The sequence below is a fragment of the Saccostrea cucullata genome, unplaced genomic scaffold, assembly GCF_032062105.1.
Source record: "Saccostrea cucullata isolate Sc308-1 unplaced genomic scaffold, CSIRO_AGI_Scuc_v1 ctg108, whole genome shotgun sequence".
NCBI lineage: Eukaryota > Metazoa > Mollusca > Bivalvia > Ostreida > Ostreidae > Saccostrea > Saccostrea cuccullata.
Window position 1 is genome coordinate 1 of NW_026935861.1, and position 23473 is coordinate 23473.

Consider the following 23473-nt stretch of genomic DNA (forward strand, 5'->3'; position numbering starts at 1 on the left):
TTTTCTGCAATAACTTTTTACCTAGAAATATTTTGTTAAAACATGTAGAACAATAAAAGTATAGAATTCCAAGATCTTTCAAATGATACCTTGCAAAAAGGGCTGGCCCCTTAAATTAGGGGCTGAGAGGGGCGGAATGTTTTTCCTTTATATCTCAAAAAGTATTTAGAATTTGTAATACGTCAAAGAAGCAAAGTTGTTCAAAATGTCAAGCTTAATCTATTGGAGTCGTCAAAATACGTCCGGCGTCGTCATTTCCGGCCAAACCGGAAGTGGTCGGAAAACGCGTTTTTTGCCGTTCTTGACAGGTTTTTGGGTTACATATGTCTCTGTGAGCATCAAAAGTAGTTTTTCCGTCCGTTGTCGTCACTTCCGGTCAAACCGGAAGTAGCAAAAATGGCTTATTTTGAAGGTTTTGATGCAAAATTGAAATTAAAAAGTCACTGGAGACTACTTAGCTCATTGCTTTCTTTTGTTCCGTCACTTCCGGCACTTCTGGTCAAAACCGGACGGAAGACCTACTCGTTGCTTTGCAACGAGCTTTGCTCTAGTTATTATTATTATTCCTGGGAAAATTTTGTCCACGAGTAATCTTGTAAACTACACATCCGACTAAGGTAAATGTTTTTAGGGTCAGTAGACATGTTATGTAGATTTGCCGAACGAAGGTCATTTTGCGCGCACGTGCTTGCAAGAGTGCACACGTGCAACACGTGAAATGACCAATATAATGGATATTGCTGTAACTTTTCTTTTTTTCGATGAATTTTTTTGAAACTCATAATGTAAGGATACATTGGTAGTATAGACAAGATGGCATGGTCAGAATAGCAAGATCTCACGCGCATGCACGTGCTCTTCGCTCTGATTGGCTGAAACTAAAGTCTCAATATCTTTCTAGTTTCTTGTCATAATCTTTTGAAATTTTGAACATCGTCCTACATTATAAAGGTCTACAGCATGATATATAAAAAATTTCATGAAAGCATGCGCATGCGCGCGTGCTGCAATCTGATTGGCTGAAACTTTAAATGACTATATCTCCTTTGTATTTTGACCAAATGCTTTGAAATTTAAAATATAGTCATGCCTTTGGATATCATAAAATATGATATAGGAAAAAAATTCATGAAAGCATGCGCATGCACGTGTGCTGCAATCTGATTGGCTGAAACTTTAGATGGCTATATCTCCTTTGTTTTTGACGAAATGCTTTGAAATTTAAAATATATTCATGCATTTGGATATCATAAAATATGATATAGAAAAAAAAAATTCATGAACTCACGCGCATGCACGAGTGCTGCAATCTGATTGGCTGAAACTTGGTATGGCTATATCTCCTTTGTTTTTTGACGAAATGTTTGGAATTTTAAAATATAGTCATTCATTTAGATATCCTTCGATACGATAAAGATAAAAATTATGAAATCCCACGCATGCATGTGTGCTGCAATCTGATTGTCTGAAACTTGAAATGGCTATAACTCCCTTGCTTTTCAACCAAACAGGATGGGATTTAGAACATAGATCAATATAAGGGACTCCTACAAGAAGGTGTAGTCATTATGCACGTGCTTTCACGTGCGTGCACGTGAAATGAGTGAAATTAAAAATACACTCGAATGAGTGTATCTTAAAATACTTTTGGATTAAATGCTTTGATATTAAGAATATTAAAATTTTAGATAGTGTAGACAAGATAAAATGGTCGTTATGCACATGAACACGCGTGCAATGCCTATTTTTAAATATATTTTGTATTTTTCTGGGAAGACCTTGATTAAGTCTAGATTCCATAAAGTATTTCTTATTTAATAGAGATTACAGGGAATATGGCACAAAAAGGGAGTTGGGGAGCGTTTGGGGAACATCCGTAACGGTCCCCGTTACAATTAGCACTAGTTTTTTATGGAATTGTACTAATTGTTTTAATGACACTTTTAAATACACGTGCGCATATTAAATCTTTTTACGGTACTTGTATTAACTTTTTCGAATTACACTGCAGAAATAAGATTTGTTTCATAATTGATGTTTGTCAGTACTAATTAATATGCACAATATTGTTCAGAGATAAGAACCGCCATTATCCACAAACGCAGGATTTTCGAACATACGAAAGTTAATATCGACTGTACTAATTAACACCTATTATGATAACTCCTACACTAAAGTAGCTGACAGAGGGTCGGGGATTTCCGGTTGTATATTTTAGACGACTCGGATAACACTTTGCATCTCGCGACATGCTGTATATACCAGTACACTGACTGAAGGAATTTTCTTTATCTAAACGTAAAATCCGACACATTCAATTTTCGCATGCTTTTTCACATATTAGTCATACATTTCATGCATATGATTGTGTAAAAGAATTAACATTTTACAGGTAGACGAGATGTGTTTTCAAAACGATTGAGTATGTAGCATTAAACTACGCGTAAGTTTACTAGCAACTGTGGTACTGAACGCAGCCCTGGTATAAATCGCCGGTAGAGGTCATTGATTAAAAGTCTGAAGACACCCGAGTAAGCGCTTGCGCATGCGCGCTTAGCGCTTAATAAAAATTTGATCTTTTATTGTGTCCCTACCCCCCCCCCCCCCCCCAAGCCACCCGGTCATGATTTGAACAAACTTGAATCTAAACTACCTGAGGATGCTTTCGTTTAAATATGACAAATTGTGGTTTTGCTATTCTCCAGAAGATTATTTTTAGGATTTTTTTCTCTATATATTCCTATGTAAAACTTTCATTTTCCGTTTTAGCCCCGCCCTACCCTTAGGGGTCATATGTTTTTGAACTAGAAATATGTCTTTAGGACATGAATGTCCCGCCGAGGGAATATTAGTATTGCAACATAAAAGGAAACGTCAAGTTCAAAAAATGTTGACGCAGTTGAATAGCTATTATCAGTATGTATCAACATACAAAGTTTGATAAAAATATATTTAATGGTTCCTTAAAGACTGAGCTAAACAATAAATTAAGAAAAGTGAAGTCAAGGCCAAAGTAGAGGTCAAAGTAAAAAAAGATATTGACTCAGTTGAATAGCTCTCATCAGACATCAGTAATGAGTATGTATCCGCATGCAAAGTTTGATAAAATATCTTGTATGATTTCTTTAAAACTGAACTAAACACTTATTTAAGAAAAGTGGGGTTAAAGTCAAAGGAAAGTCCAAGGTCAAAAAGGTGATTCAGTTGAATAGTTATCATCAGTATACATCAACATGTGAAGTTTGATAACATAATCTAAAAGAGTATGTTTAAAACTGAGCTAAACACTTTTAAAAAAGTGAGGTCAAGATCAATACGAAAGGTCAAGATCAGAAAATATTGCTGCAGTTTCACAGCTCTTAGCAATACCTATCAGCATATAAACTTTGATGAAAAAATCTTGGATAGTTTACTAGCATGTGAAACTGAGCTTTTGAACTGAGCTAAACGCAAAGTTTACAGAAGGACAGGGGGGCGGAAGACGGACATGACAAACACTATATGCCCTGGATATTCATGGTTGGTCATAATAAACTTGATTTTACACTTATTGAGGATACTTCCACATAAGTTATATCTTTCCTGGCACAGTGCTTCTTGAGAAGATTTTCAAGATTTTTCCTATATATTCCTAATATGTAAAACTTTTCTATTCCTTTATGGCACCACTCTACCCTACATGGGTCATGATTTGAACAAACTTGATTCTTCACAACCTGATCCACATAAGGTTTATCTTTGCTGGCGCAGTTGCACTTGAGAAGAATACTTTGAAAGATTTTTCCTATATATTCCTATGTAAAACATTGATTTTCTGTTTTGGCCCCGCTCTGATTTGAGCAAACTTAATTTTACACTAACTGAGGATGCTTTTGTTTAAGTTTTATCTTTCCTGTTCCAGTGAGATTACTCTTAGATTTCATATTTTTTTTTTTAATTATCAATAACCTCCCCTTGGATTTGGTCCTTTAACAAACTTGCATTCTCATCACCCAATGATAATTTGTGGCAAGTTTGGTTGAAATTGACCAAGTGGTTCTTGAGAAGAATTCGAAAATGTAAAACGTTTACAGATGGACAGACTGAGGCCGGACAAAATGTGACCAGAAAAGCTCACTTGAGCCTTTGGCTCATCTACAGAAAATTTTATCAACACCTGACTATTAGACTAGACAAGACAACACTAGACTAGAATTTTTATTTTCATTCATTCTAGAATTATAACTCCACAATGGCGGCAGACAATCACCTGATAGTGGCAGCTATCGATTTTGGAACCACATTTTCTGGTTATGCCTTTTCGTTCTTGCATGAATACAAGAAGGATCCTACTAAGTGTTCCACCTTTACCTGGTCAGCGGGAAGCGGGGGCCTCCAATCACTGAAGACCTCCAGCTGTGTCCTGTTTGACAAGCATGGAAATTTCCATTCTTGTGGATTCACGGCTGAGGACAAATATTCCGATCTTGCTCTGGAGGACAAGCATCATGATTGGCTGTTCTTTAAGCGATTCAAGATGAATCTTTACAAACAAATTGTTTGAAAAAGTTTTGAATAAAATGTATTTTAAAAAAACTCACGCAGACCAAACTATAAATATGTCATATTTTTTTCACCATTGCTATGAAAGTGAAATGTATCATTTTTTGGGGAGGGGGGGGGGGGTAATGATATGAAACTGTTTTCCTTTCATGTTACATTCGTTTCCTATCATTTATTTCTATCAACGTTGGTAATGGAAATCGTAAAGGAAAGGGAAAAGATTGACTATAACGTTACAAACACAAACAAAATAAACAGAACTTACAAGCTGTACATTATATGTATGGTAAATGACGCACTATTCAACTGACTGGTAATACTGGGTACAAAAATTACAAATACTTCATGTCATTACCTAGTAATGCATCATGGTGTTGAATAATGTAAGTGAATAGAAATTTATATATGGCACTAATATCTAACCTTTAAGAATGCTAATTCACATCAGGGTTAGCGTTTATAGCGTTTCTCTATATAATCTACTGTGATGGCGGAATAGAGAACACACTATGATAAAATGATCCGCTATTTATTAGTGCCCGCAGTTATAATATATAAAATACAATAATGACGGAGCTAACAGAGACACGTCCGTTCTCTGCAGCTTGTAACACAAAAGAGAGAGAGGATAGGTACACGTCACGACAGGTGCTGTGACGTATACCATGTGATCGGAGGTAGCTGGGCAATTCGTGCCCAGTACCTCCAGGACCACCACATTCCTCCCCATTTTGAAAAAAAGGCGTCCCTGCCCGTTACAACAGGACAAACTATAATATACATCAAAATACACAATTAAATCTTAGCGGGGCTTAACATATTTAAAATCAATTATACATAATCACTAAACACATATACACAGATAAACAAACAAGCATATAATCATACAATGTCAATATTAGTTAAGCATTAATGTCCATAATAAAATCATAAAATATAAGAAATTTACAGTTAATATCACAGTTCACAGAATCTCACGTCCGTCCCTGGTCCTGGGCGCCTCTCGTCCGAGTCTTCTCGGGTCCACCACTGGGTCCTTCGGAGTCGTCCTTGTCAGATGGTTCCACGGTGACTTCTCCGGTCGGCATGTCTAGATCCGGACATCCGGGCCCAGGACAGACATGAGCTCTAGCGTGACATCACGTCCACGACTCCGTCGCGAACGCTCAATCCCGGAACTGGCTCCAATGGATCCTCTTTGGAACATCAATGTTAATTAAGGAATCAGGAACATCAAGGATCGATCATAAGATCAGGGAAATATCCCTGAATAATTTAGGAATCTGCTTCCCTAGCAGTAAGAACTAATATGTACAATCCAGCTAAAAATAGCTGCACATGACTCCGCATCCCTGCGGGGACATAATCCTCCAAACTAGTCGCGACCAACATCGACGGGACTGCATTCGGGGCAGATATATTGAGGTACTGATTTAGCATAATCCTCACTAATACCCACACACCCAGGATGAAACCAATCCCGACAGCTGTCGCACTACACCATTAGCCCATTAGGATTTAACTGTAAACAGACACAATACTGCCGGGTCTTAGTCCCCTTAGTGGCTTTAGGTCGATTAGGTGATTTGGGCTTCTCTGATTGCTCTGCCCTTTCCCGTACCCGTTTCCGGGTTCCCATGTAAGGACCTACTGTTTCCGCTGGTTTAGGGCTGACTTTAGGTTTATTCCCATTTCCAGGATCCGCAGGACTTAATCCTGAGTCCGCGGTCCCCAGCGGCCTGACCACGTCGCGTACAAGAGAACTATCCCCATCTCGGTCTACTGACTGTCCATGCAACTTATTCTGATAGTTGAATAACCATATAGGGAGTTGCCTGGCCTCGCACTTCTTAAGCTTGTCATGGTGCATAACCTTGACCTCGCGCCGAGATTTGACTACAAATATTGTGTCCGACTTCGCTTCAATTATTACCCCAGGACCCTTCCAAACTGATTCTACCTTTTTTCCCGCATTGCTGGGCCAGTATACCAAATCTCCGACTTTGAACTTGCTGGTACGGACCTTAATGTCATGCGACCTTTTCATTGCCTTTTGCGCGGCTTTCAGTTTGCGGGAAATGTTGTGCGCGCTCTGAACATTCTCTTCTAGTACGTATCTGTCCACCTCACCCTCCTCCCCATTTTTAAAAGACGTGGAAGGCGGTGGGGCGAAAATCAAGGTTGCTGGTATATTAACTTCACGGCCCAGCATTAAACGATTTGGGGTATAACCGGTATGGCGATTAACCGCCGACCGCAATGCTCCAGCCAACGGGCCTAGGTATTTATCCCATGACTTGGGCTGGCCATCGACGGAACAGCGAACTGCATCCATTAGAGTGCGGTCATAGCGCTCTACCTGGCCATTCCCTGACGGACGGTAGGGTGTGGTCCTGGCTTTATGTATCCCTAACATGGCGCAAATCTTACAGAACAGCTCGCTCTCGAAATTACGGCCCTGATCTGTAAAGACTTCGTAAGGATAGCCAAATCGAGAAAAGAAGTCATTGATAGCGGAGTGGGCAGTAACTTCCGCTGTTTGAGACGGAAGCGGAATACACACTACCCACTTGGTAAAATTATTGGGCGACTTCGATTCATACCCGAGTATTAACTCTTGGTTGACGTCACATGACCGGATGTTTACACAAACATGTGCTTTTCAAGCGAACTCATATGAGTTTGAAGGGTAGCGAAAATAAAATAAATTTCCTCTTTGAGTTTTAAAAGGCGGTCGAATAGGTCCATTTTGACATCATCTGTTGAGTTAATTTTTTCTATAGCTTTTGCTGCAGTTGAAGTGTTTTTCTTTTTCAGCTCTGAACTTTTTTGGTTTCGAATTTGAATTTATGTCTCTGCTGTTATATCGGGCAGTATGCCTGAAAAATCTAATCAAATAAACATATATTCATATAAATTATAAAGCGTTCATGTAGAAAGTGCGTTTCGAAGTTTGCTTTTAAGGATAAGCGATGCTAAACATAATATTTAGTAAAAAATAATTCCTACGTTCGGGTTTTTTTTTCGACGCCGCCATAACGAAACTCTAGTAATCCTACTGTATGGCTGGGTTAGCTTGGGTAGAGTTCATAAGGTCATATGACGTATTTTGAGTAGTAACTATGGTCGTTCGATTGAAACTCAAGTAACTCGAGTACGTACTCGGGTACGAATCGAAGTCGCCCATTGTCTACCATCATAAGAATGTATTCATTTCCGCTATCAGTTTTGGGGAGTGGCCCGAGAAAGTCCAGATATACCCTGTCCATCGGGCTTCCGGCTTGATAACTCTTAAGCTCGGATCTGTTCGGCAACGAACCTCGCTTGTTTCTCGCACATACGTCGCAAGTTTTGACATATAACTTAATGTCCTTAGTCATGCGCCACCAGTAGAACTGTTGCTTAAGACGTTCTTTAGTTCTCTGGATTCCCTGGTGACCAGAGGACGGAATGTCATGACATAAGTGCATGACCTCGGATCGAAGCCTCCTGGCACGAGCAGCCGACGGGACGCATCCGAGTCATCGGGCTCTCGCCAAACGACTCCTGACACGTCGAGATAGAAACAGTCTCGTTCCAGAAGATAGCACTTCTCTTCAGGACTGCAAATAATTAAGTCGCTTTCGGAAGGTAAAGCCCTAGACTCTAAGTACTGTCTCAGGTATACTATAGCTTCGTCATTCTTGTTTCTGAGCTGAATCTGCGGAACTGTAAGAAGATAGCGAAATTCCCGCAGTTCCTGCTAGCGCTCGTGGGCTCGGCGGCAATACCGGCATCCACCGCACGGCAAGTCTTCGACCCTAATTCTCGTCGAGTACCCCTGGCATGAGTCGGGTATGTCCAGGGACAGCGCGTCAGCATTGACGTTTCTTTCCCGGGCGGTGTACGATCCGCATATTTTACTGGCTCAGTTCTTCGAGCCATCGTGCGATTTGGTTCTGCGGATGCTTGAAGTTCATTAGCCGGACCAGGCTATGGTGATCGGTCCTGACCGTGAACTCGCGACCCAGCAGGTAGTGGCCGAATTGTCTTGTAAACTTAATAACCGCCAATAGCTCTTTTCGAGTAGTACAATACCTGCGCTGTTCTGCGGATAGCACAGCACTCCCATACCCTATTGTTCTTTCTTTCCCACCCTGGACTTGGCTTAATTCCCCGCCTACGGCATGATCCGAGACATCAGTATCCAGGATGAAATTACCTGTACTGTTCGGTATCGCTAGAACTGGAGGTTTAGTTATTAACTGAATTAGATCCTCGAAAGCATTATGCTGCTCGTCGCCCCACCGGAAAACGCTTTTTCCGGTAACCGCATAGATGCTTCACAATACAACTCCGGTCTGTCAAGTTCAAGATGCACAGCTTGGCTTTATTCCCTGCAGCGTTGTATGTCCGCGAAGCTACTATACCATGCGGAAATATGCTAGCTGGTTCCAGCATAAACTCTGGCATATCGGAACTAAGGGTACCCTCGATAACTTGGGCAGTGTGCGGGGGAATCCGCACACTGCGGACTGAAACCGCATCGAGTACTGGTACTGACTCATCAACACTCAATGCCCTTAAAGTACCGGCTTCACATGGAATTTCTACACCATGCATGCGCAGGAAATCAATTCCCAGGAGCATATCATCTTGCAGAGGACCAACATATATCGGGTGAGCAAAATCATAATCCCCGATTCTTAAGTTAAGACTCCCGAGGTACTGAGCGGTCATACCAGCTCCCTCGCCAGCTAGCCTAGCATAAGTATCGCCTACAACTTCGGGCTACGGCCTCAAAGACTTTTAAACTTCGCTCGATATTATCGTTATGTCGGCTGCTGTACGTCGATTGTTGCCCTCACTTGTTGGCCTCCTACTCTTATCGGAATACACCACGCCCCTGAAGCGATGGTTTGACTACCGGACCTAACAGACTGAATTACATAGGTTGCGTTCACATTTGGCTCATAGAACTTGACTTTGGTCTCATGGTCTGACGCACTATGTTTGTCTGTAGTTTTATTACTCGTCGACTTAAGACCAGGCTTAGGGGTCCCCGATTTACGCCTACGCTGGCGGATCGGGCAGTCGCGACGCAAGTGCCCTGGTTCTTGGCATTCGAAACATATAATAGGCATCGGCGCACGAGAACGTCCCCTATTTGATGACGGATCCCTCGAGGACCCTCGCTCGGGACTTGATCCTCGGGTGCTGTCCTCCGAGACGCTGGAATAGTATGTTCTATACGAGCCCCGATCCGGCGACTCGGAACGCCGATCGGAACGGTCCCTGCTGGCACGTCGATCCTTCATAGAGGTGCTTTTGTCATAACTTTTCGACGGTCTCATAGGGGAACTCCATGCGACGCAAAGGTCCCTCGGATCAGGTCCATCTCTGTGTGCGACGCAAAATCGGTCCCTTGACTCTTGGCACCCCCTGCGTGCGACGCAAAGATCTTGAGACTCAGAATCTGATCTGGCACAATAATGGCCCGGATTGGGCGACTGACTTCGGTCATTTTGACGGTCTGTAGATAGGGATCTTACCGCTCTCGGCCGGCGGGCTAAAGCTCTGCGACTAAGTTGATAAGTTTTGACTCGCTTAATCGCTTCTTCTAGAGTCCCCGAGGGATTATTAATTAACTGCTGCCCCGCCTCGCCGTTATTACACCCCAGAGCAAAACGGACGACTATTTGCTCTTAAAAAAACTTCCGGCGAAGTTCCGCTGCCAAACGCTTTCTGGGTAATGTCCATTACTCGGTCCCCCCATTGCTCTATAGCTTCGTCCGCTCGCTGGCAGATAGAATTAAATTCCAGCTGTGAGGCGGCTCTAAGGGAAGTTTTACCGAATCTCTCCTCCATCAGGAGAACGACTTCTCGGAAACTTAACAGCGCGCCTCGTCGTCTGAGGATATCAAAGTACTTAAGAGCTGCCCCCTCTACCGTAAGACTTAGGGCAAACAGAGAGTCGGGATCGCTCCTCTGATGATATTCGGCGATAGTGGAGAATTTTGCATAGAACGGGCCCATTCAACATCCCCATTATATCTCACCCTTTTGACCTTGGCCGGAATATTCTTACTGACACAGCTACGGGTACCGGCGGGAAGTAATCTTGGCAATTGACTCTGGTTCGCGGTGGTCATTAGCGAATGACCCTGTATGGCACCAGGCAAACCCCCATGACTAGGTACGAGCGACGGACTACCCCTTAATGTAGCTGACTGCCCAACCAACCCACTTTAGTGGCCAGCGGCCTGACCACTCGAGTAAGCAACACTAGGATGCGCGGACGCTAAGGGCACGGTCGCGGAAGTACCCACTCGGGTGCACCATGCAACATGACCCGAGACCGGTGGGCCCGTGCTGGGAAGCACTGGGTAATCGACCCCCCCCCCCTTACGCGAATGAACCCAAAGTAATAGTGCTTGGAAGTCCCGAGGCTAAACTGTCATTGCCAAACGATGATATGGAATGACCTTGAGACATGTTTACACTGTGTCCCCCAACAGAAACAGACATAGACTCTCCGCCAGGTGCGGTCACTACTGGGGTCACTGTAGGCATCTGATGTCCGGGTTGTGCGCTAGGGACCCAAGGACTCCCTTTGCTACTAGTCACTACTGGCTGACTAACTTTAATTTCCTACGTGGGTGGGGGTGACTGGAGCTGACTAGCCTTCATCATGCCAGCCAACATCTGCGTAATATTACTTAATTGGCCCCCATAGTTGTATCCATAGACCCAATGTTGGATCCCATAGACCCCAGCTGCGCTGACACACTGGTCCCCAGGGCATCAATATCCCCTCTCAGGGCCCCCATATCCTGACCTAGGGTATCCACCCTTCTGTTCACTGTACCAAGGTCACCCTGAACTTGGGAAATATTACCCTGAATCTGACCAATATCCCCTCGGAACTGACCCATTTCCCCTTGGATACGGTCAACCGCTCCCTCCAGTATATGCTGTCGTTCCTGGAGGGAATAAAATGCGGACCATCCGGGTGTGTCACCTGGGCCCTCTGAAATAGCTCCCTGAGTGAGTGACATGTCCCCCTCCCCATACTGAATGACATCCGGGGCACTCCCCCCCCCCCTGGGGCATCGGTGTGCTAGCAACAATCGGGGCAAACTTGACACTCTTGACAGGCCGGCAGCCCGCTGCCCAGACAAAAAACCCTGCTCGCAGCGCCAATATAGCGTTTCTCTATATTATCTACTGTGATGGCGGAATAGAGAACACACTATGATAAAATGATCCGGTATTTATTAGTGCCCGCAGTTATAATTAAAAAATATAATAATGACGGAGCTATCAGAGACACGTCCGTTCTCTGCAGCTTGTAGCACAAAAGAGAGAGAGGATAGGTACACGTCACGACGTGCTGTGACGAATACCATGTGATCGGAGGTAGCTGGGCAATTCGTGCCCAGTACCTCCAGGACCACCACACGTTAATCATACTGAATATTAACCTTGTTTACTTCAAAAGTACAGTCTACAAAATGATATGAAGTTAACACTGCATTCACCGTGATTGAGTATTTTCCACTCGTCCAAAAATATAAGGTAAAACAGCTCAAACTCACTACAGCTTTGGGTAAACATAGAAAAATCGTGCAAACATGGCAGGTTAACACGTCATGATTTGAAATTTCTATTCAGACAAAATGGGAAAAATAAATGAATCCGGATAAATTTTGACAATAATACAGAATCAATCTTAAACCGGCCCCTAAACTATGGTCCTAAACAGAACATATTTTTCAAATTTTGTAAGGAGCAATTAACGTCATTTAAACATGTGAAAATATTCATTCTCTGTCATCCAACTCCAACACAAGACACAGTTTTGTCATTGGACGTGTAAGAATATAAGACACAGTTTTCACTTTCACAACACGCACAATTTCATGTCTGTCCGGTTCAACCTCCCGTACTCGTCCAAGATTCCCATGATTATATTCTCCCTCACTTCGTTCGTCCGAATATAAATTAAATATACTCTTTATTCTGTATTGAAAAAATAATCAACTCATATGTATGGAATGCTGCTCGTCAGAACGTTTATTACAAATTTAACACATTTGTATTCATTTCAACACACGTTATTTTTAATCATTAAATAATACTTATATACATACATATATATATATGTGTGTGTGTGTGTGTGTGTGTGCCTAATTTACTGGTTTCCATTCCTTACACGTTCTGTACGAGCGGTAGAATAACTTTTAAAGCACGCACCTGTTATTTATATGACCATGTCACGTGACATAAAAACCACATAGATCCACTCTGTTCACACAGGAAATACCCAAAACGACAATAATAATAATTATATTCTCCCTCACTTCGTTCGTCCGAATATAAATTAATTATACTCTTTATTCTGTATTGAAAAAATAATCAACTCATATGTATGGAATGCTGCTCGTCAGAACGTAGAACAATCAAAGAGAAAAGTGTAAATAATAATAATACCTGTCTACACACACACTATATATGCATATATATTTATTAATATATATTCATTTATATTTACACAAAAAGACTATTAGACACTTTCAATTTGTTATCTATACAATCTTTAATATAATTGTCTCTGGAATAGTCAGATTTCCAACGTCCATGTATTTTAATCAGACGCTCCGACACATTTTTCTCGGCTGCAGTCGTTGCCCCTCCACTTCGCAGACTGTGCAAACCAAAGCCTTTTGAATCTATTCCCACTTTTTCCAAAGCTTCTAACAATAACTCTCGGGCTCTTGTATATGAAATCGGCTTGTTAATACCGCACAACATATATTTTCCACATGACTTGTAAAATCTAATTGCTCTGAATACATATTCCTCTGGTTTATCCTGAATTTCGGCTAGATTTAAATAATGCTTAATCCAAGATACAGGACACAGCTTCCCTCCTGCCTCTGCCAATGTCACTTCGTTACCACGCCTGTTTACGTCAGTTTTGCTGGATTCGATGCAAACATTCATGTATAAATTCTTGAAAATTATATTTTTCACTTTAATATTAGATAATTCACTAAATCGCAAAAAACCTGCGAAACTCAACAACAACATAGCCACTGTTCTTACACTTCGTAAATCACAATTTTGCTCCCGTTCCCCATATACATTTATAATCTTCTCTAACACATCTGGCGAAATTGGTTCCTTCTTCTTTATGGGCTTTGATAAAATTCGTTTTCCCCCCTCCATTAAACTATGAATAACACTGTCGTCACAGGGATTAGAAAACGCACAATGAAGATCATGATACCACTTTATACTATAGAAAAATGAACACAGAACTGCTTCAGAAACTCCTTGTTGAATTAATCCAATTAAGAAAATGGCAATCACACTAGATTTCGCGGGAAAACTTGCGACATCTTTGGAAATACACCACTGCGTAAATTTCTTGAAATACATTTCATACTGCGTGACTGTGTTTTTACTTTTTGCACTTTTCATGATGTGGAATATTGAGGAATCTGCTGATTTAAACTGCTCTTTCGTTGACATGTCTTTAATTTCCGCCCAAGTATCACTAAAAATCTGTGAATAAACAGCAAAAACATAACAACACACTCACTTCCATATTTAAACTGCTATTATATTTTTCTGAAGTCAATTCTAACAACCAAAACGTTGCTCAAAAACATATCTTGAGCAAATATACTTGACTTGTCTGAACCTGACATAAAAAAGTTTCTTGGGTTCTTATATTCAACATATTCTTTTATATAAGATTTGCAAGATGTTGTACTTTTATCCCATATCATTGGCCAAAATAAAGAAGACAACCATTTAGGAATGATTAAAGTTCCATATGCATTACACAAACGCATATGTTTTATCACTTTGTCTATAAGGAAAGGAGGAGGTACTATCCAACAATTTTCACCTGACCAATCATAAGCGAAAGCGTCAACTCCTGTAGTGCCTGGATTCCAATATTTCAAATAAAACATTTTAACTTTGTTATTCTTACAATTTGCAAAAAGATCAATTGTAAAAGGACCCCATATTCTATCAAAATATCGGAAAATGTGATCAGACACACTCCAATCATCACTGTCAAATATGCGACTGTAACTATCTGCATCCATGTGTATTCTCTTGATATCCACTGTACTTCAAGTAAAATACTGTATTGCACACAGACACCAAATATACTCAATGCCAGCTGATGCAGCTCGTCAACCATAGTACCTTTACATGCGATGCGCACGACATTTTGATTATCTGTAAATATTTTCACAAACCTTCCACTCAACACATCTGCCAGACTTGATAAAATTATTTGTACTGACTTTAATTCTCTCCAAGTTGAACTTTTACTTTTTTCACACTGATACCACATGTAATGAACTATTTTCTTATTTCTTTCACATGTAAACCCTGCGCCTGCATGAGAACTTGCATCTGAAAAAATAATTTTCTCTGGTGTCTTATTAATACATGTAAAATATTTGCAAGGGAGCTTACTAATATTGTAATGCCAAAACTCTAACTCTTGAATATTCCCATTGTCTATATACAAAATTTCATCCCAGCCAGTCTTAGAGCAAATTGTAATACTGAGACGTCTAGTCATTAACTAACATATATTTCCCAAAGATGGTTTTAATGCGATAATTTTTCCCACAATAGAAGATAATTTTCTCGCCGAAATATTGTTTTTATTCTCTAAAAGTTCTTTTAATAAAGATTTAATATTTTAATTTACTATTTTTTTAAAGGAATTTCTAGCGTCCCGCTTTTCAAATTCCACAAAAACCCTAACCACACCATACTCTGAGTAGGGTCAAGTACTGACTTCTTAGTATTTATAACAAAACCTGATCTCTGTAACGTGTCTTGTATTATGTCTGATGCAGACTTGCACTTCTCGTACGTATCACAAACCCAACCATCGTCCAAGTATACTACCACAGGTATACCGCATGATCTCCAATATTTCACTAAAACTCTCACTACTTTTATAAAATTTTGTCCTGCTGAAGATAAAACAAAAGGTAACACATTAAATTCGAAAAATCTGAATTTGTCACCATATTTCCAAGAAAAACCTAAATATTTGTGAAAATCTGGATGTATATCAATATGGTGATAACCTGATTTTAAATCAAACTTAATCATGTGCATTCCCTGTTTTGCATATTGTAAAGCCTCACTCACCCCTTCGAACTTAACCTTTTGTTTTTCTGCAAATTGATTTACATGTCGAAGATCTAACACCAACCTTTTCTTACCTGTGCTGTTCACGTAAGTGGATTAACAACATGTATTTTTTCTTCAGATATTTCGTGAATACAACCAGAATTTAAAAGATCATTGATGGCTGTACAAACAAAATCACTGTGAATATTAAAACGACCTTAGGCGGCGATTGAATAAATGGAATTACATAACCGAACTGAATAGTATTTTTAACAAATACGTTTGAAGACAATTCACCCTTCCAAAATTGTAAACAATTTTTTAACCGAAACTTTACTGAAATCATCGAACACATGTTTAACTCATATTCATAAGAATCACTCATACAGCCTTCATTTTCACTATACTCAACTTGTTCTCTACTACTGCTTGTTGGCGTTGTTGCTAGAGGCCGATGCGACCGTGGAAGCTGACACTGGAAGTTGTTGTCCTCTTGCAAATGGGCAGTCCCTGACGTAATGTCCGACCTGTCTGCAGAAAAAGCACTTCCGTTCAAAGTTCTGTTGACCTGCGCTGTATTCGATTGGTTTGGCGAATTGCTTGTACCCCCCTATAGCAAACGTTTGGCCGAAAGTGCGAAAAAAATCGTTGGGAGCAAATGCATTCTGTCTGCGGTTTTGCATGGGATATGTATACGGCTTCCCTCTGTAATTACGCTTACGAACAGCACGGCTAACAGCGCCCCGTAACTTAACAGCGTCGTCATTGTTGTCTGCTAATGGATCGTCTAAATATTCGTTGACAGTATCCCACCCGTGCCTGTCTGCTATTTTTAGAATCTTGTTTCGTTTTTGCAACTCGCCGATTTCTTTCTCAATAGTCAGTGCCGCATTCTCCAAATCTTTCTTCTCTATAAAGTTTTTTGTTTCATTCAACTTCTCTATTCTCTCTGTATTGAAGATATATTGAATGCGGTGTCCCTCGTGTTTGAAATCGAATGAGTTATGTTTAGTATCCTCCCGTGCGCTATCCTCGTGCCCGGTATTCGTGGCAGGATTATTAGGTTTACTGTTAATTTGCTTCACAATAGAACTCACAATGACCTCATTCTGCTGTTGCAAAGCTTTTCTCAATGAACTATTAAACAAAGATACTGCATCCTCGTTAGACAATTGTTCATTAGACTCGCCCAATAAAACTTCTTCAGAATATTGCACATCTGAACTAGCTGTACTGGTTTCCATTCCTTACACGTTCTGTACGAGCGGTAGAATAACTTTTAAGGTTTCGTCAAAGGCCAACATGTCCAAAAGTTTATTTTTACAGTAGCCCCAAAACTATGCGAGGTATAAAGTTAAAACTTTTACAGTTTATAAATTTTTCATTGATTAACAGATAGAAAGTATCACTTGATAAAAAAAATACTTGGAAAAAATATAAATTGAGAAAAATTCTTCTTAAAAATGCATATATTTTCAAAAAATACACCTAATTAATTTAGCGATCTTAGTGAAAACCATTATTGCAGAAACAAAATATGTTTATCAATGAAGGGCAAGTTGGACTTGGATAGCCTCTGGAAAGTTGTTTTCCCTGTTTATTTTGTCCAAATGTTAAGACTTGAAAGTGAAAGTACAATGCAAATGGCGGATTTTATAGGGGTCTTGTCTTTATACTTGTCATGCTTTCAATAACAGCCTTTCAGAGACCATTTACGTCGAACTTGCCCTTCAATGATAAACACATATTATTTCTGCAATGATGGTTTTCACAAAAAAGACAGAATAAAGCAGGTGCATTTTTCTTAAAATATGCACATTTCCTGATACAATTTTTCTCAAAAAATATCTTTTTAAAAATATTTGTTATCAAGTGATACTTTCTATCTATTAATCAATGATATATTTATAAACTGTAAACGTTTTGACTTTATACCACACATAGTTTTGGAGCTATTATAAAAATAATTTTTTAGACATGTTGACCTTTGACGAAACCTTAAAGTACGCACCTGTTATTTATATGACCATGTCACGTGACATAAAAACCACATAGATCCACCACTCTGTTCACACAGGAAATACCCATAACGACAATAATAATAATTCCTTGGGCTATTCTCAACAATAAGAACCAAATTACCTTTGCGTCCTTCCTTCAACCACTTCTGTTGATATATTGAATCTGGCATCATTTACGTCGAACATAGTTGTCCGTCTGTGAAAAAGTTCCAGGTGGGCTAGTTTCTAGAAGTAGTAGATGGTTTGGTGTCAGAGCGCTTAAAGATCACAAGGGTTATCTAACGTGGGTGTCAAAGGTCTTCCATTGAGTATATAATCGCCTCAACTACAATGAACAAAGTTGTGAGTCCTTCATCGTTCAGATGAATAGTTTGATCATGTAAGACAGAAAATATCACCTTTCTTACAGATCTGATAATTCGTTCCCAGACACCTCCAATATGTGAGGCTGATTGTGGGTTAAACGTCCAATCTATCCCTGACTTCAACAAGATGGTATGACTTTGGTTAACGTCCCACATCTTGATAGCTTCAATTAATTCCCTCTCTGCACCCACTTGATTTGTACCATTGCCTGATCGAATAAAATTTAGGTTTTCCTCTCTTTGCGATAAATCTACGAATAGCATGAATACATGAATCCATATCAAAAGAGGATGACACTTCGATATGGACTGCTCTTGTATAAAGAAAGGTAAATACCGGTGTTACACCATATTGTTTCACCATATCCCTTCCTCTCTTCAATTCAAATGGCCCAAAGTAGTCCATAATTAGGCCTTTTTTGGTGCATTGGAGGAGACTAGTACTAATATCGTCTGCATATAACACATTTCGAGATAAGCGATTTCAAAACGGATGAGATACCAGGTATTTAAAACTTCTCCTGAATGACTGCCAAAGTAGAATTCTTGCCCATTTGTCCTGTAGATCTGTGGGCATCTGTAGCAATTGTCCTAGCCAGTATGGAATTGGGGAATGCCCATCTTATACTTAGTCGTAAAAGGTGCATTTAGCTTTTATAGTCTGCCCCCCCCCCCCCACTTTGATGACTCTTTCGTGTAAAAAGTAGTTCTAGTCTATAAAGTTTTTGACAGAGCTGAAAGACTTGTGGCATATGCGCCAAGGCAGTATTATGCTCATGAATTAAAAATTCTTGGAGACAAACATGGATATGTCAAAAATAAAAATTGAATCTAGTCTTTTGTTAGCAATGTAGCGAAGTACTGTTGTACTGTCTATCAAAAATATATTTTCCCTATAGGATAATCTAACTGCTCGTCTACCAGTCTGTTTAACTTGACGGCTAAGGTCGCAGCTACGAGCCCAATCCTAGGAATTGTCATTGTTTTCAATTGTGGCACTCCTGGTTTGCTTATGACGAAGGAACAATGTACATTTCCATGCTCATCAGATATGCACAAATATATGACAACTACCATGCCAAGTGTATTTGCGTCCGCAAAACAATGTAACTGGTATAAAACAGAATGTCCAATATTCCATGACTTGCACAAGCCAGTTGTTCCATTTCTTCAATATTGTTCCATCAATTTCCTCATCCCACTTACACCATCTTGACACAACTGTTGGAGTAGGGATTTAGCTGTCAAAAGGATTAGTGCTATAATGTCGAGTGTAACGTGGTTGAGACTTCTTCAAAAAACACTTACGACCTTTCCAATTAATAGAAATTTATTTACAAAAGAAAAATAATATATTTCCATATCACACTAACATTCACACGCACTTGCACTGACCTCTCTTTCGCATATACTTATACGAGAAAATCAATAAACCTTATAACTTGACAGACAGACAAAATGTTTCTTTATAAAATTATATCTGATAATCATTTATTTTGTTGCCCTGTAACTGTTCAATTGCACAGTTTTGTTTATCTAGGTTTGCCACAATTGCGGGCGCTAAATTCTAACTCCTTTCAGATCGACTTATCTGAATCTGAACTCGAAAATTTTCAGCTTAGGTACTTCAATCGTCCAATCGCTTCTAAGGCTGTGGTCCCGGACTTATGGAAAGGCTATGATAACACTCAAAAAGCTTGTACATGTATTTGTCACATCTGGGTCCCATGCTCACTCAGCTACGTACTCGTACTTCACCAACGTCAACGTTACAATTTACAAGACTCATAAGTTTTCCAATAAGGCAACATTATATAATGGCAACACTTAATTATATTATATTTAGTAAAATAATGATATATTATTATATATCAATATATTATAATATATTATCATTTAGTATAAATGAAATATGTCGGTAATACAAAGAATTAGCAAAAAATATCGAACACAAAAAATACACCTAAAGAAACACTCAAAAGTGACACAAAATAAAGTCATTCAATATTCTATAGACAGTAAAAGAACTGGGTATTTAAAACTGAACACTACTCGTAACAAAGGCTTAGTCCGCCTATTTCCCGTTCATTAACGTTCTCCCTACAACCCTATATAATTAAGGAACCGATCTCTTAACAGTCAAAGGTATTTCGCTGTAGTGGTCAGACATATTAATCTGCCGTGCTACTCTGTCGCGATGAAATTATCAAATTTTACGCATTTTTTCCTAAGCAGGACAAAAGTATCATGAAAATACAGGTCAATACATTACTTACAAACAGAAAATGCACATAAAAACAAGGAATAAACGCAAAAAATTTGAGACCACGAATGGACTGCCACGATTTTCAAGTGTGCAATCGGGTGTTAAGAGATCGAAGGGTTTATATACCCGTCTGACGGTGCCTATTTATGAGAAGTGTTCAGCTTTAAACTCCCCACCCTACTATTGTTATTGTGATTTAAATTCAGGACACGTGGTCTAGGTTTACTTATTCAAAGGTTATAGGGTATATCCGGTTTTATAAACAAAATTGTCAGTAAACAGGAAATTGCTATAGTCGGTTTAATTCTTTTGAAAGCATGTCCTGTCAAAAATGTGTTTCCAGACCTTTCTGAAAGACTTTCATGATTTTCAACAGAAAAGGATGGCTAAAGGGGGGGGGGGGTGAAAATAAAAATATATCTTATCATAGTTGTGGCACTCATCTTTTTAGGGAAGCATTCCGTTAAATTTTTATTTTTAAATGTCAAATATAGACTGTTTTTATTTATTTATTTATTTATTTATTTATGTTTCAAGATTTCTGACTATAAATATTTGGTTATTTTTAATCTTCTGAAATTTCTTATGCTCTATTGTATGCAGTTTTCTCTTTCCGTGTTTTGATATCGTTTAATCATCATTTCGCAAAAATATTTTTAATTTTTAAAATTGTTATCAATACTAAATTTTATTTTCTTATGCTATTCAACAAAATTTTTATTCTTGATGTTGTATTTATGAATGTATTTTAACTATGTTGTACAGCGCTCAAGAGTAATTGTGTTTATTATATAAGGCGCTCTATAAATTTTGTTTAATAATAATATAATAATAGTGTGTAGTGCATTTGACAGTGTGAGACTGCATGCAATGACTTAATCTGTGATATTTATCTTTACCAGCTGGTGAGTTACATGCATGTTTAAAAACTGTAGATATTAGAACTTGGTGCACCATAAGAGTTAATTTTGTGTATAATTATATATTTTTTTTTTCTTATGTAAAGTTTCAATTATTTACTATCAATCAGTGGTGTAAATATTTTTGAAAGGCCTCTAATTAGCTAGCTAGCAATATTTATAGATCAAATTTGATCATTGTCTGTCTGAGTCCGTCATAACTGGATTTATTATTATTTTTACTGTGCACATATTGGTATTAGAACTTTAAAATGTAAGAAGAACTGCAGTGAGAGTGACTCAGTGAGAGCCTGGTAAGTTGTGTAATTAACAGTGCACATATTTCCCTCATTCCATTCCCAGTATTAGTTAGTATTTAACTGCTATCTCTTTCAACTGACATTTTACAGACGAGACAGTAAGACTGCAATAGTTGAATTTACAAGTTTATATTGGTTGTGTTCAAGTTGGTTGATTTGAGTTTGTCGTGATATTTTGTGAGGTCATAGTTGCTTCAGTGTTTATCAGTGGTTTTTGAATTGTCTGGTAGTTAATTCCAAACCTCCTATATTACCCCAAATCCCATTTGTACCTATTATTTACATTTAGATTAGAGTTAGTATTATTTCATACGTATCAATTTAGATCGGGTTCGGTTTCATCTCCGTATTTCAATCGAGTTCGGTTTTGTTTTGCGAATTCCGATCGAGCTCGAAATCCGTTCATTCATAAACCGGAAGTTTACAAAACGTGATTCAGTTTTTCTGAATTTTTTGTTTTCAGCACTTTAATTTTATTTTAAAACTTCAACAGTAATCTTTGCATTTAGAATTTGTGTTTCTGTGTTATAATCTTACAGAGTCCAAGTTTCCAGGTAAATATCTCTGCTTAGAACCTCGTATTTATCTTATTATTTGCACCTTATTCCATCGAAGTAAAATCAGCTGATTTGAATCGAAAAGTAAGTTCATATTGACAAAGTTCTTGTTTGTTTTCAGTATTGAAATTATTTGCTGATAATTTAGGCCTGTTTTTGAATCGTTTTACGTCTACCAAACTTACTCTATATAGTACAAAAGATTGAAAGTCTTCTTTATTGCAGGTGGTAAACAGTATTTTGTTTTTCAGCAATAAGATAAAATATTTTGAGTGCATTTATTAACTGGAAGTGCAGCACTTAGCGGAAGTGCATCCTACTTTCATTTTCTATTTATATTCTGACTTTGTTTATATTTTCCCAAAGATTATTAGTTCATTCTGAACTACCCTCCTGGAATTAATTCAATTTTATTTCAGCATGAGATAAATTAAACATACAAACAATTGCTTATTTTTGAATATTGGGTATTACTTTGTAGTTTTGTAAATATTTTGTAATATTATTTGTTCCTACCAAACAATTGTTCAACAATGAATCCTGAGGAAGCAGCGATGACGCAGCAGGAAGTGAAGAACATGCTCATAGCCTGGAAAGCCATGAAGTTGAAGCCCAAGGCTGATAGCCCGCAGGACTTCATAGACTGGATGACGTCTACATTCATAAAGGAAGAACCCAAAGAGACAACTGCATCTCCAAGCAAAACAACTTCCAGTAACACAGCTCAACCGCCACCATCTTCTGGGAAACTTACGCCTTATACTCCGTTCCCACGGATATCTACCTTCTCAGGAGATAGTAAGAGTGACGTTACTTATGATGTTTGGAAATATGAAGTGGAATGTCTCATCAACGAATCATATCATCCAGATACTATCCATCATGCTATCAGACGCTCGTTGAAGGGAGAAGCAAGTCGTGTGATAGTGCATCTTGGACCAGGGGCATCTACTGCAGTTATCATCCAGAAACTAGATAGCATCTATGGTACGGTAGCTGAGAAAGAGGACATCTTGTCTGAGTTTTATAGTGCTAGACAAAAGGATGATGAGGAATGTGCAAGATGGAGTTGCAGATTAGAGGACATTCTAAGCAAAGCCATACAGAAAGGACTTATTGCACAGTCACAGTCCAATGAGATGCTACGGACAATGTTCTTCAAGGGATTAAGGCCATCACTTAAAGATATTTGTGGACATCTCTTTGACAAGATTCCTGACTTTGATGAGCTCAGATCAGCAGTGAGAAAAGTTGAGATGGAGCATCAACCTCAAATCAAAGAGAAGAAATCAGCAACTGCAAAAGCCGCAACACCTGCTGAACACTCAGTTGATAGACTTGATGAT

At 39.0% G+C, this 23473-nt stretch overlaps 1 protein-coding gene across 1 annotated transcript in view; it reads left to right on the forward strand.

The window, feature by feature from the left end:
• The first annotated feature begins 4222 nt into the window (after window positions 1-4222).
• Window positions 4223-23473, forward strand: part of LOC134244012 (heat shock 70 kDa protein 12B-like) — a 54332-nt gene continuing 35081 nt past the window's right edge. The window contains exon 1 of the mRNA XM_062726262.1: window positions 4223-4537. Within this exon, the coding sequence (XP_062582246.1) occupies window positions 4232-4537 (306 nt within the window). The 5' untranslated portion in view covers window positions 4223-4231. The remainder of the gene's footprint in view (window positions 4538-23473) is intronic.